Genomic DNA, 14,577 nt, shown 5'->3' with positions numbered 1-14,577 from the left:
GCAAACAAATCAATATTTAGAAAAATGACAATACGAAACAAACCCGCCAGAATTAAAAACATTTTTTGAGATCCTCAAAATATGCTATAGTGCAGCGAGAAATAGTGATCGAGTATTTACCGCGATGACAAAACGAGCATTCCTTCAGACCGTCTGTAAGGGTCTCTATGTCCACCAGTCTGGATCCTTGTGGCCGGCTCGCTTCCCTCTTAGCTGTATTTAGGGTTGGACCCAATAGAACAGGTAGGCCGATGAGTAGGACAAGCTAGGCAAGAAAATCTTACCAAAAATTCAAGACTCCCGGGTAAAGAAAAATGTACTGACCTCAAGTACTCTTGTCATTCGTTTTGCTGGGAGCTCGTTTTCCTTGGATATGATATCATACTGGAGTTTCCTTTTGGCATTCCACTTTTTGAACCCTTCGCGTAACATGTTTATTTTTTTTCTTTTCTGGTCTCGATCGCTTCCACTTTCCGAAAGCGACCTGACGCATTTCACGTGCACTTCAGATAACGTCATTTATTGTATTTCTTGCCGTAAATATCCTAGGACAGTCTGCATCGGGGAGACAGGACGCAGATTGGCTGACCGTTTCAGGGAACAACGCCACGACGTTCTACACAAGAAAAGTGACTTACCCGTAGCGCAACACTTCAATAGCCCAGGCCATTCACTAGAAGACGTCCGTGTCGCCGTGGGCCAGCAAAGAAGGATGTCCGCCAACGCGAGGAGATGAGACAAATTTTCAAATTCCAAACACTCGCTCCTCGGGGATAAATCGCGATTTCTCATTTATATGAAATCTCGAGACACGCGCGCGCATTTTTTCGCACGCGCAAACAGTTCCAAAGCAGCACACAACTGCAAATAACGATCTCGTTATTTTACGTGGCAGCTTAAACACCCTGAAGAAGGCAGCAATGCCGAAACGTCAGTTGATTTATACCGCCATTAAGCGTCTTTTTAACAATATTTTTAACATTCACTTGTAGTTAAAAAGACGCTACGCAGTTTTTTCAATACTATTTATTATAAATGGCCACTAAACAATACAGTTAATTCATAATTTTCCAACATTCAAGAAAAGCTCTTGCTGCGAAATCATTTTATTGTAACAACTTAGCTGAGCACTATCAAAGCACGTTGGTTAATTTAATAATGCTAGGAACTCAATCACATGCGATTCAGAATCGGTTTTGAAAGATAAGAAACAACCACCTGCTTTATATGCTGTCGTGTTTTGAGGAAGTGACGGTATAAATATCAACATATACTTTACATGTTTTAACATGCGTTATCAGCTATTTTGACTGGTAAAATTGCACGAACAGACCAGAATCTCAAAGCAAGACGTTTAGACGAAAAATGATGGATAGCTTCCTTATTTTTTGTATTTTATTTGGAGTTATGATCTTGGTATGCTGTGAATGTCCCGGTAAGCATTTTCAGCTTTCTTTAATTGCCTTTCCCTGTTTGTCTTTCGGAGTGAAAAGTCTTCTTGTAAGCATTTACCGTTTAACTTAAACAACTTTATTTGAGCATGGTTTTGCATATACGGGCGCTAAGACTTCGTAGAAATTTTCGTGGATTAAATTTTTTGGATACATTGTCAGTTACAAACAAGAATTAAGGAAGACAAAATTACATTCAAAAATCTTCCCTTCCACAACCAAGAGTTTGTATCCTTTTGTCAACTACACACAAAAGAACACAAAAGCACGTTTTCTCTGATGTCAGTAGTATTTTCATCACCATTCATTTTGTTGCCCGTTGATTAAATTTCAAGCGAAATTGTTCAAGGAACAGGAGGAAGTTCGATAATTACATGGTGTCACTGAAATGACACGGGTTTTCAGAAATACTGACCAAGGCAGTTGAAGAGTTGTAGAATGCAGAGCCTAAACCCAGGACTAGCAGGGATTAAAATCAACACGGTTACACAAAGCACTTTGGTTCTCTCGCTTACCGGTTATCTAACACGGAAGCTATTGAAACCACCTTAGAAAACAAGAGCTATGCAAGCTTAAGGTACAAAATCATGCAAAAGTCGTCCTTTAGGCGCCGTCCACGCGTATCTGGATAATTTTGAAGCCGCAACTTTTTCTTTCCGGATTCAAAAGTTTCCCTGTCCACACGCAGCAAAAAATATCCGGTTGCGGATTCAAAAATATCCGGATACGTGTGGACCGGGCCTTAGTTACGCTTTTTTGTTTATCTCATGTCACCATGTTTTCAGAAACTAATTAATTGTTTTGACAGTGAACCGTTAGGGTTTTACGAGTTTTGTGATCCATCCGAATTGATTACTTAAAAACTCAAGGTAATTTTCAATAAAGATTGGTGGATCAATGGTACAGATTACTTACTGGGAAAACAAAGTCCATCAAACCTCCAGCAGTTTAATTTAGAGCGATTGATTAATGATTAACTGGACATCAAACGTGCCTAACTTGTTATACATGCATATTTTATAACTGGATCAAATAACAGTGGTTTACTATAAATGGCTATTAGACAATACCGTTAATATGAAATTTTTCATCTTTCAAAAAGAGCATTTACTGAGAGTTCATTTTACTGAAAGAACTTAGCTGAACACTATCAGAACATACACTTTGAATAATTTAACTTGATAATACTAGGAATTCAACCATATGCTTACGGTTTTGAAACAAAAGAAACCAGGAAAACACCTGCCTATACGCTTTCGTGTTTTGAGGACGTGACGGTATTAATATCAATATATACTTTACATCTTTTAACAGGTGATATCAGCTATTTTGACCGGTAAAACTGCACGAACAGACGAGAATCTCAAAGCATAGCTTCCGCTGAGATGTTTAGACGCAAAATGATGGCAAGCTTCCTTACTTTTTGTATTTTATTTGGAGTTATGATCTTAGTATCCTGTGAATGTCCCGGTGAGCATTTTTCCTTCTTTAATTTATACACTTTCCCTGTTTGTTTTTGTGTGACAAAAGTTTTCTTGCTAACACTTACTGTTCAACTTAAAGTGTACCTAACCCCCCAATTTTTTTTTTTCGCTAAAACGAATGTACTTGTTATTTGAAATAGTCCTGCGAAAAAATTTTTGGATTCCGTGAAATCCTCGATTTTCTGTGCCCCGACGAAATCTCGAAAATAGCTCCAAAACACCGTTTGAGGAGAATGGGTCCAGCGGCTCTTGTGACGTCTACCCAGGAAGGTTCGATATCTCACGTCCTCTCATTTCCTTCAGGATTTTGCAATACACATTCGAAAAGTGCGCAGAAACGCCTTCCAGAGGTGCCATCGGCTGTTGCAGTAATATTCCAGATTTAAAGAAAGATATACTGTACAATTTACTGGCGATGATCGGCTAATGGTACATTAAAGACGTAAACGACGGTTGATTTTGTCGAACCGAAACAAGCGAACTGAATCTGTGAGAACCATTAAAGAATTCTCACTGGAATTTGTTCCGCAGACTTTCGAACGCTATTTTCATAAATTTTCTGCTTAAAGCTAACCAGAAATTTTTAGAAATACTACTGGCAACCTGTATCTTACAATCCCGCAGTATTTATAACATAACCGGCAAAGTTGTGTGATCCGATCATGATCAAGAAGCGTATTAACTGATATGTAAATAGGTCGCAACTGTACGCCGCTAACCAGCACTTATTTCTCTTTCGATTTAGATAAAAGTAGAAAATTAATCCTTTAGAATTACATCATAACAAAATTGTTAGACTCACAGAGTTTTTCGAAGGTTTGGAAATCAGCAGTGCGACAGAGATTCTGTGCAATAGCGTCGAAAATATGACCGCGGAACATTATCTGCGGACCGCTTAGGGAACACATCCTTTTCGCTTATCCGACGAATTTCACTGCAAACTTTGATAACAATTTACATTGGTTATTTGGAGTTACGACTTAAAACGTGTGACGATGTGAAATCGGTAATTGTATGAAATGTTTCCTTCCACCTTGTTCTCGCAGCTTCAAAAATACAGGTCCGAACAGTACGATTTTCAATCGATCGAAGCCAATGTTTTGGAGGTCATCAAGTCTCGAAAACTGCAACACGTGCGTCGCTCTTATAAACATGAAGCATTCAACAGAAAGTAAAACACAAACTGGATTTAACAGAACAATCATACCTTGACAAAATACATTCTCGCTAAGGACAAATGTAAACGGACTATAAACACGAGTGGGAATCTTATGTTTAGTTGACGAAATTACCATACAAAGCAGTCCTTGAGTTTTCTTTCCTGCTTTTCGTTTGCCTGCTCCTCTACTTCGTATCTAGCTTTCCATTCCTAATATACAAGCAGCTCGTCGGCAAAGAGGTCTTCCCCTTCGTCGCTTGAAATATTGTAAATTGCTCTCACAGCTCTAAGCAGTGAGTTCACAGTTGTCGAACGTGCTCGATCGAAGTTTATTTTGGTGTCTTCCAAATCGAAACTTAACTCTGACTCCAGAGATGATTCTGAGACAAAGCTTGGACGTTTTAGTCCCAAAATACATCGGAACGATTAGTTTTGTTTTCGATTTTCTCCAGCAAATACAGAGAACTGACTGAGGTGCCGTTGTGTTTGGTTCCTGGGTGGACGTCATCAGGAACACTTCGAGCGCGACTTTGAAAGGGTATAGAAAATCGAGGATTCAACCAAATTCAAAACTTTCTTCGCCCAAATGCTTCAAATAAAGCCTAGATTCGTTTTAGCGAAAAAAAATTTGGGGGTTAGGGGCACCTTAAACAGCTTAATTTGGGCATGGTTTTGCGTATGGAATACTTGTTATTTTCGCAGGACTTAGCATTGGAGTAAATCGTAAATTGTCGTGGGTTATTTATTTTTTTTATATCTATAATGAGCAACACACAAGAACTAATGCAAAAAAAACAAACAACCAAAAAAAAAATTGCATCCAAACATTTTAATTTCCCGTCCACAACCAAGAGTTTCTATTGTCAACAGCACGCATAAAACAAAAACGCAAGTTTTCGCTGCTGTCAGTACTATTTTCATCGCTATTCATTTTTTTTCCCTGTGGATTAAATTTCGAGCGAATTTTTTCGCGAACGATACGATAACGATAAGGAAACGATAAGAAAAGTACGGCCTTCGGGTATCAGTAAACCCAAGTATCAATGCATTATTAAGACTCAAAATTGTCAGGCAACAGGAAGCAGTTTGATATTTACATGGAGTTACCGACATGACACGAGTATCCAAAAATACTGAGCCAACCAGTTGCAGAATGGAGGACTTAAACCTACTACTAGCACGGATAAAATCAACACGGTTACGTAAACCACAATCCCCTCGCTGGATTAACCGTTTTGTTAGACAGAAGCTATTAAAACCACCTTAGTTGGGAAAAAACCCTTTCTGCAATATAGTCGGCGTTGGGTGTAATTGTATGGAGATCTTCTATGTAGTACCGTGTATTTCATCGAGTATCCAAATTTGGAAAAAGAAGAAGAAGAAGAAGAATTTTGTAATTAAAGCGCAGGATACGATGACAGGAGGAAAGTGTTCCCACTGACTTTAAATGCATAAACCTTTTCCGATATTGACCAAAAAAGCCAGTAAAACTTGGCGCCTTAATATAACATTTGCCTCAGAATAATTTTTTCGGGCATTTTACAATGGATATCATCGGTAAAAAACGACGTTTCGAAGTCATCTTGACAGCATGATGAAGTTCGAAATAAAAAATAACGGCAAGTGTCGTTTAAATATGTACAGGCGAGGTGTAAATAGTTTCATGTTAAATTATGACAGTTCTGAATAACAATTTAAAATCAATAAACATTATGACATGGTATGACACGTTATTGCTCTCAGAGCCAGATGTTTCCATATTAACCGTATTTTGACAGTCACGTTTCTATTTTCACATTTCGGCATTTTATGTTTTAACATTTAAAACATTATACCTTTCACGAGGTTGTTATAATTTATTGTAGGACTTTAAACACTGTTAATTTATTTCGGTAACTTTTGGTGCTTTTCTTACGCTAGTGCTTTGTGAAAAAAGAAAAAAAAAAAAAAGAAAGAAAGAAAACAAGGAATCCAAGATGGCGAATCCAAGTTGGCAGCTGTTAAGATAACATGACGCAATTTTCACGTGATGAATGTCACCATCCCATGTTGCTAACGTCAAATGATGTATTTTAGACGCAGAATCTCCCCTTAAGGGGTCGGAAAAAGCTCGGGCTCAGATACGGAGAGAATGAATATTACAACTCCCTCCTTTTCCTTTTCACAGATGATGAATGCCGCATCATCATATTCAAGGAACCAATACCAAACAAAGTCATGAAAGGTCATGTGTTAAGGATGGAAGTAGTAGCCAATCAAGGGAGCTGCCGAGTCATGTGTTATATGGAGCCCAACTGCATGTCCCTAAATTTTGGACCTTTGAATGGAGGAGTGTACAAATGCGAGTTAAATAATGCTACAGAAGAAAACCTAGTTGCCGTTACATTGCGTGAAAAGAAAAATTATATCTACCTTGCAGTTGAGGTAATTTTTTTTTCGTTTTGAGCTGCAGAGCGATTCCTTTTGGAATTGTATCTCTTGTGGGTATGTGCGCTCTTCGTTAATAGGCAGGTCAATGTTTTCAAGTCACATATCAGAGTGTGATTGTAAAAGGGCGCGTTAGTTTCGGCAATGCGTGAGACCACAGTATTAGAGACTTTTAGATTCACGTTTCCCGCGAACGGCTAACCGCTAGGGATCACGTGACCCGAGCCAGACGTCACGGTTGAGGTTTTCGACTCGCGTTTTGAACGTCAAGAAGTAGGTTTTCACGTAAGTCATTTACCACAAGCTTTATTGCCTTGAATTGTATTTTATGCCACGTACAAATGCTGAAATCGAATAAAGTGACCCTTTTTCTACAAATCGGTTGAATGTTTCAGGCAAATAAGCAATTACCTAGCCCTTTGTTGTTATTTGTAGAAAGGCACTAAGTGGAAATCCAATATGGCGGCGGCTTAAGTCGAATGTGTGTTTTATGATGCTGTAGTTCTTTAGAAAACTACACATGCTAGAAAAAAAATTTTTTTTTTCAAATTCGACGTTATTTTGACAAATTTCTACTGTATTGACAGGATGATTTCTATTTGCTCCAGTTGACTTCAATCTAAATCGGTTTATGTCCGAATGGCGAACGGCAAACGTCTAACTTCAAACCGCAGTTTGACGTTTGCGGTAAACGTGGATCTAAAGGTCTCTATTGTTGGAAAATTAGAGCATACCCTACAGAATCGCATTAAAGGAGCTCACTCACGGTATTTGGAGTTATTTTGGCCACATACAAAGTTACCTTTAAATGGTAGGAAACCTGAAAATAACGGTTTAATAAGATAGAAAAACACCAAAGAGATGATGGTAAACCATAAAGGAACAAGGATAGCTAAGGATGGAGAAGATTAACACGGATTACAAACGACGAATTTGAAAAATTGGGGCTAAACGTTTCAGTATGCGCAAACCGTGACTGAGCTCCTTTAAGCTTAGTGCTACATGTTGTTTTTACTTTTTGCTACTGTTGATTGTTAATTTTTGATGGCCCCAATTCAAGCGCACGGAAAGGTCTAACCTTCACAAGCGGATAATGACAAGAAATGAGAAACACAGGCTCTAAAGAACTGTAAATCGCATCTCGCCCTTTCTTTGAATCAGTGGTGCATTTAGTCATTCGATCAGTATTGATAATAGCCTCCACATTCAGTCTCTATCCCTGGATCTCCAGAGCATATGTCTTAAGCTTTGAAATTAAATGTACATCTGGGTATCGCTTTGGTTCAATATTCTAATCCCTCTTTCAACAGAATCCCTGCAGCAGCAGCAGCCCATGTTTAAACAATGGCATTTGTCAAGTGGGATACACTGCGAAAGGATTTCGTTGTAAATGTCCTCCACCATTCATTGGGGAATATTGCGAAGAAGAAGGTGCATGGAGACTATGATTTGTTCTCTTACCCAGAACTTTCAGTCCGTGACAAGTCTATTTAGGCTGAGCTTCGATTACGTTCATAAGCCTTACAGCTGTCCTCCCCCATAAATATTTCCTACAGTGATCAAATGTACATATGATGTGCATGAAACACACAACTGCTTATATTAGCGGCAATCATGACGTCATTTCACTTCGAACTAGCCAAAAATTATCTGAAATTGATGTGAAAAATTCTAAAATGCACGCAAAGACTGTGACAGCTTTGCACTGGCATGAACCTAAATTTTGTTAACCTACAAAATTATGCTTGCAAATCACATAAATTTGGTCAATCGTCCTTTAAAAGCGTGGTTATCATAGAAACCGCAAGTTACAGCATGTCATCAAATGGTTGAAGAATACACCAAAATGTTTCTGCTATTATTTAAGAAAGTTTGGCCATGATTAAAGCTTTAATACTGCATTTTAAGAATTTAAAATGGCGCGGTGGCCCTGTTTATTGTAGAAAATACTTGTTCAGTTTATAATCATTATGAACTTAAAAAAGACTATCCTTTTGCAAAGAAAAAACAAAAACCTAGGAGAGGTTTTGAGGAAGATTCGAGAATTTATGACTTACTCCATGGAATTTTTTCTATACAGCGTGCAATTTTGATTTCGAAAGTGGCATTGTTGGCTGGGAAAAAACTGGTACAGTGTTCGATAACCAGCCGACTTTTGGTGACAACCCATCTGCCCGCAACAGAGGAGAGCCTTCCAATCACCAGGGCGACTGGTGGATAGGGGGAGCCGAGGATCGGCCGTGCAGACACATGGAAGCGGGAAAACTTCAACGCGATATACCCCAGGGAACTCTCACGTCTGCTTCCTTCCTTATCAAAGGTCAAGATATCTCGTTTCTCATTGGTGGAGGCTGCAATGCGACCGTGGTTCGCGCAGAGCTAATTGTCGATAACAAGGTGAGTATTAAAACTCACTGCTGAGCAAGTTTGAGAATCGCGTTACCTCTTACTATAGATTGGGATTTTCGTCTCCAAACTAGTTTGGGACTCTCGATTCTCAATTAAAAATGTGGGATATCGTTTCAAAACTTGAACTAGTTTGCAAATCTCCTTTCCGAAATAGGTTAATAATCTCGTTTCCAAACTGGTTCGTCAATAAAAAGTCTTGAACTGTATAACCATGTAGGTAACCAGAGAATCAAATGTAACAGTGTTTTCTTAACTGTGAGAAGCAAAACCTATACTTATTTGCCTACAACTGCACCTCAGGAAAAGTAGGTATGATTCAGCCTTTCCGGGGAAAAATGTTTCTTTGTGTGTTAGCCTAAATAAACGTTTCGTATACCGTGTGGCATGAGATGTTCGCGGGAGTTTAATTTCGCAAATTTTAGATTTTTCGAGTTTTGCGGGAACAAATTTTCGCGAATTTTGATTTCAGATTTTGCTCCTGGGAATAATTTTGTGCGAATTTCATGTACGGATTTCAGGAGATAGCTCTCCTTATCTTTACAGAGTTGATTTAAAATGCAAATTTGTAAAGATCCCGGCAGCAGACTCTAATTGCATTACTGTAATTATTGTAAAGAAAATACGGTAGGTCGTTTTCGTGACACTGTTTGTAACCAATTTCATTGAATTTCAGTGAGGTAAATAAGAGGAGAAAATTCTCGCGGAAGTTGTTTTTTGGCGGGAATTTGTTTTCACAGGATTAAATTTTCTCGGATCGATGAAAAATCCGCGAAATTCCTGAAAATTAGATCTCACGAAAATTTAATGCCACACGGTAGCGTATTTTTCTTAAAGTAATAGCCAGGGCACGATAACCGACATTCTTTTAAATCAGGTTATCGGCTTGAGAAAGTTCGACTTGTACACTTCACGCTGACATTTCGTTGGGTAGAGAACAATTGTGTACCGTAGAAAGTTCTTCTACGTGTTTTTGCTTTAAGTCACTCAACTCATTGAATGAAGGTTATCGACATAAGATTTTTCTGTATAGCTCCACTAGGGCTCAGCAATCTCCCTTTCTAACCAAAGCATAAATTTCTGTTTTCAGGTTGTTCGACAGGAGACTGGTAACTGCACCGAGACGATGTATCGTAAGAGCTGGGCCGTCCAAGACCTCATTAACCAAACCGCTCGCGTTAAACTTATTGATTACAGCTCTGACAATTGGGGTCACATCAACTTTGATGACCTTAAGGGCGACATCATTTGTGAAAAGAATGAATAAAAGCCTCCATTAATAGGTCCTTTTAACTGACAAAGCTAAAGGTCAATCGTAGAACAGCAACAACAAAAAAACAACTTTATTGACTCATATGGTCTTACAAATATATATACATATATACATGAAGGATAGAAAAGTAATGTACATTTGAGTCTGGAGACTGAAAAGCCCCAAAGTTTCCAAGTCAGTCTCAAGTTATTAGAATGAGAATAAATGATAGAAACGTTGTAATCGTTAAATATTAAGTGGACAGGGTATGAATCTCCTTAACTTTTCAGAGTTTTTCCCTGTATGAGGACGAGGGCATGGTTTCCTCTACAAGAACATAAGTAGTTTGAATCTTCTTATAGTATAGTTTATGTTCAAGAACATTAAAGAGCATTATAATAACCCGGGCTACATCATTGTAAACCATGTTAAGTTGTTTTTTTCTGTAAATAGTCCAATAATAAAAAAAAATGAAACTGAAACTGAAACACCCTTACATATGTCATGTAGGTATGGTTTCACTTTGTAATTGAACCATTTTGGTCTGAGATAGGTTAGAGCTCGAGATTCTGATGTCCAGTTTGTTCTTGAACAGGGAGGCAATCAATTTGGTATAATGATGAACCAGGTGGCTCTTTGTCATGGTTGCCATCAACAGTATCAGCGTGGTTTTCAATCGAGCGACGTAAGTCCGAAGCAAACGTTATTACTCTGGCCAGCCACAATGGGCGCCATCAGACAATCCAATGAACCAATCAAAACTCTTAAGGACGGTGCCTACTAAATACAAAGGTTTTGCGCCGGGTCAGGACTTCGCGGAAAAAGTAGATTTTTGCAAGGGCTATTGGAATCCACGAGGAAAAATGGGGGTAGCCACGCATTTTTTCGAGATAATTAGCCTTGAATCTCAACAAAAATGCTGACATCAGCATTTTTCTGAAAAAAGAAGGAAATGATATTTCTTCACAGATTTTCTTAGAATTCGCCTTTTCATACAAAAAAGCAGACACATTTATAAATATCTGAAAACTACATGCCAAATGGTAACAAAAAAACATTTTTGGTATGTTTTTAATAACAAAATCGTTGCAACCGCGCTTTTAATGTCTCTGACAGCCTTCCACTGGTTCAGCTAAATTACAGTCTAAATATCTTTTGTTCACAACCAGAAACTAATCACGTGTTGAATAGGCTTGCCACTTTCATTTCATAACATAAAATGCAGGGGTAACCACGCGTTTTTTAAAGTTATTAATCTTGTTAAGGTTCCCGTTACATTTTTCCCTGTCACCTCCCCAGTAAATAAAACATTTGCGTATCACGCACTTGTTTTGCGCGCGCACGACGCCATCTGCAGGTTCAGGTTTACAGTTGGATTTCAGCCAGTTTTTCAGCTGGAAGACGTTAGCAGTTAGTGGTTAGCGATATGCTTCTAGTCTGGTGTTGCAGGCTTAAGTACAGGCTCATTAAACTTGATTTGGTCATAGCAGGAAGATCTTTCTTTTATTTTACTCGCGTACTTGGTAGCGTAGTTGATGGCGTCATAATGTCAACCTAGGGCGCGCGTGGCACTTAAACCATGCCTTGCGTAATGCAGAGAATGTGTGCGCACTAACAAAAGTAGGCACCGTCCTTAAATACACGTAGCTGACGCGAAGCGACGGAAAACGTGTGCGAGCGAGTAGCGATTGGTTTTGGTTTGAGTCCTAATTGGATGAAAAAGTATTATGATTGTTGATATTATGATTATGATTATGATATAATGATTATGATTTTTGCACGTTTCTTATTGTGTTGGTTTACGTCAGACGTTTCTATTGTTTTCCAATGCTCACAACGGGCAATACATCGTGTTCAAAACTTGGTCTTTAGACGATTGTGGAGGGTACCAGAAGAACAAAACGACATTTCGCTCTCATCAATCTCCTGCCTTCTCAAAAATTCATGAGAACTGACAACAAGTTTTCGATCCTTTGGAAAGCGGATGATGTCAAAACTCACGCGCTCTCGGATCCTGTGAGCGGACACTGATGAGAATAGTGAAGACCTATAAAGCTTAAGAAAACGGATGTTACTAAAAGGGGGAATGGGGAATGGGAAATTGAAAATGGGAAATATAGTTGAATTTTTTTTTACATTAACTTTTTGTAATGTGGAGTACATTTTTTCAGCGGCTATTATGGATATCCACGTTTTATTTTTTGCAACGTTCTGCGCCAGAATAAAAGGATATGATAATGGGAGAAGTCACCTTGCCTTGTTTATTTACTTCACTACCTGAAGCTATGTTTGTTAGTAGCCGGCTGGTCGGTCCGTTTAGTGAAAAACTGTGACCGACGTCTTAAAAATACTGCCCTCGCCCTGCGGCCTCAGGCAGCATTTTCAAGCCTGAGGTCACAGTGTTTAACTACACAGACCGACCCTGAGCGTTTTCTTCCTGCAGTGAATTGGCTTAAGAGTGGGTTTGTTTACGCAACTTTGTCATTTAATCGGCTTACTCGCCGTCTACAGAACGGATTTATTTCGAACTACTTTATGTTAGTTGCATTTAGTCCAGCCGGCCAATAACAAGTATGGCTTCACGTAGTGACATAAATAAACAAGGCAGGGTGACTTCTCCCATTATCATATCCTTTTATTCTGGCGCAGAACGTTGCAAAAAATAAAACGTGGATATTGATAATAGCCGCTGAAAAAATCTTTTCCACCTTATAAAAAATTAATGTAAAAAAAAATTCAATTTCCCATTTTCAATTTCCCATTTTCAATTTCCCATTCCCCATTCCCCATTCCCCATTCCCCATTCCCAATTCCACATTCTCCATTTCCCATTCCCCATTTCCCATTCCCCTTTCCCCATTCCCCATTCCCATTCTCTATTCCCCATTCCCCGTTCACCGTTCCCCATTCTCATTTCCCACTTTCCATTTTCCTTTCCCATTCCCCATTCCCAGTGGTATAAAGCCACGTGACGCAATTGGCGGGAAAGAAGAGGAGTCTGCACTCATTGTAGTCAGTTGAATGAATACCCAAGTGAACGCTTCCTACCCCTTCCCTACCGACTCCCCTATCCCCGATAATACCTTTTCATATTATAATTATTCGATGTTCCGGGATGTTCCGGGATGCTCCGGGATGTTCCGGAATGTTCCATGTTCCTGGTTTTATCGACGGCCAAATAAATATGCGGAACACCTACGTTTTTTTTTAATCTTCCTTTTAAAATAAAATTATCATACAGTACCCGCGAAAATGTCTCCTTCGGCCACATTCAAGTGACGAATTGAGACTTTCATCTTAATTCTTGGAACCGTCTTGCCATTTTCGCATCGATGCTCCGCTAAATATTTCAAGATTTTAGTACATGTATGAGCACTCTACCTCTTCTATTTCCACCGTTTTATCACCGTGTAGTTTCTCAGACGTCTTTTGTACTACGTCACTCTTAGACATTCCTCGTTTGCAAACAGCATTCGCATTCAAGCTTTCTATGATGGTTGTTCCTAGCTAGTGGTTTTTGCAATTGTTCGCATGCGCATGTTTTTCTGGCCCCCAGAAACGATGCGTGAAACTCAGTGATACTTAAGAGTGCCTGCCTGTAAAAATCAGACAAATTCTTAATTTCGCGGCAAGGGTGGAAAATTCGATTTCGCTCATATTCTTGTGGTAGATAGGCTAGGGCATGACAAAAACTACTGGATAGTTTTTTTGGCAAAGTATCCGTTTATTTCAAAGAAATATGCAAGTTACCAACTTCCGTTAAAATCGTCATTTGACGTACCATTTTATTAAGCAAGTTTGAGAGCCTCGCATGCAAAAACGCATCATTCTTCCGTCTTTAAAACACTCAAATAGTTTTTTCCAATGTTTAAATGTGTACTGGGTTGGTTGTAGGGAATGTTGCGTTGTCTTTTTGGGTGCAAAATAATGAAATTTCGAAGACATGTATTTCATTCACTTAAAAGTACTTCGTGAATATAATTGATTTTCACCATGTGCGAAACCTTCGAATGGATTAAGCTTCTGGTGGTTGAATCGCAGAAGGCTGATCTACAGGTTCCTGTAAAAATTTCTTTGGGCAAGTGATTGTGAGCGATGCGAGAGCTTTTCAAAGTACGTCAAAAATGCAAATATTTGACCATCCGTCGTCAAATTTCAATTTGACGACGGATTATTTTAGCATGCGCCACATGACTTGACCTATAATAAGTTGAAATAGACACAGAGCTGATAATTTCGAAATTTTCTAACCTTATTTGTTGCAAAAGGCAGGTCCAAAGCCGATTGTCTTACCCTGTCAAACTTGCTATTGTCGTTGCATGCCATTATTTTTTTTCTTTCTACTTAAATATTTTAGAACATAAAGCATACTTGTAGAAGATGAAAGTTAGTCCGAGA

At 38.8% G+C, this 14,577-nt stretch overlaps 1 protein-coding gene across 1 annotated transcript; it reads left to right on the top strand.

Annotated features, from left to right (window-relative positions):
- The first annotated feature begins 40 nt into the window (after positions 1-40).
- On the top strand, positions 41-11,096 carry LOC110051408 (uncharacterized). Its single transcript, XM_020757441.2, has 5 exons — positions 41-2,921; positions 6,262-6,518; positions 7,832-7,952; positions 8,602-8,918; positions 10,018-11,096. Exons 1-5 carry the CDS (start codon positions 2,837-2,839, stop codon positions 10,192-10,194), a joined length of 957 nt encoding a protein of 318 aa, XP_020613100.2. The 5' UTR covers positions 41-2,836; the 3' UTR covers positions 10,195-11,096.
- Positions 11,097-14,577: the final 3,481 nt, after the last annotated feature.

This window comes from Orbicella faveolata, unplaced genomic scaffold (assembly GCF_042242905.1).
Source record: "Orbicella faveolata isolate gen_17 unplaced genomic scaffold, um_ofav_v1 contig_12, whole genome shotgun sequence".
NCBI classification, from domain to species: domain Eukaryota; kingdom Metazoa; phylum Cnidaria; class Anthozoa; order Scleractinia; family Merulinidae; genus Orbicella; species Orbicella faveolata.
The sequence above is the reverse complement of the archived record's forward strand: the minus strand, read 5'-3'. Positions and strand labels throughout refer to the sequence as shown.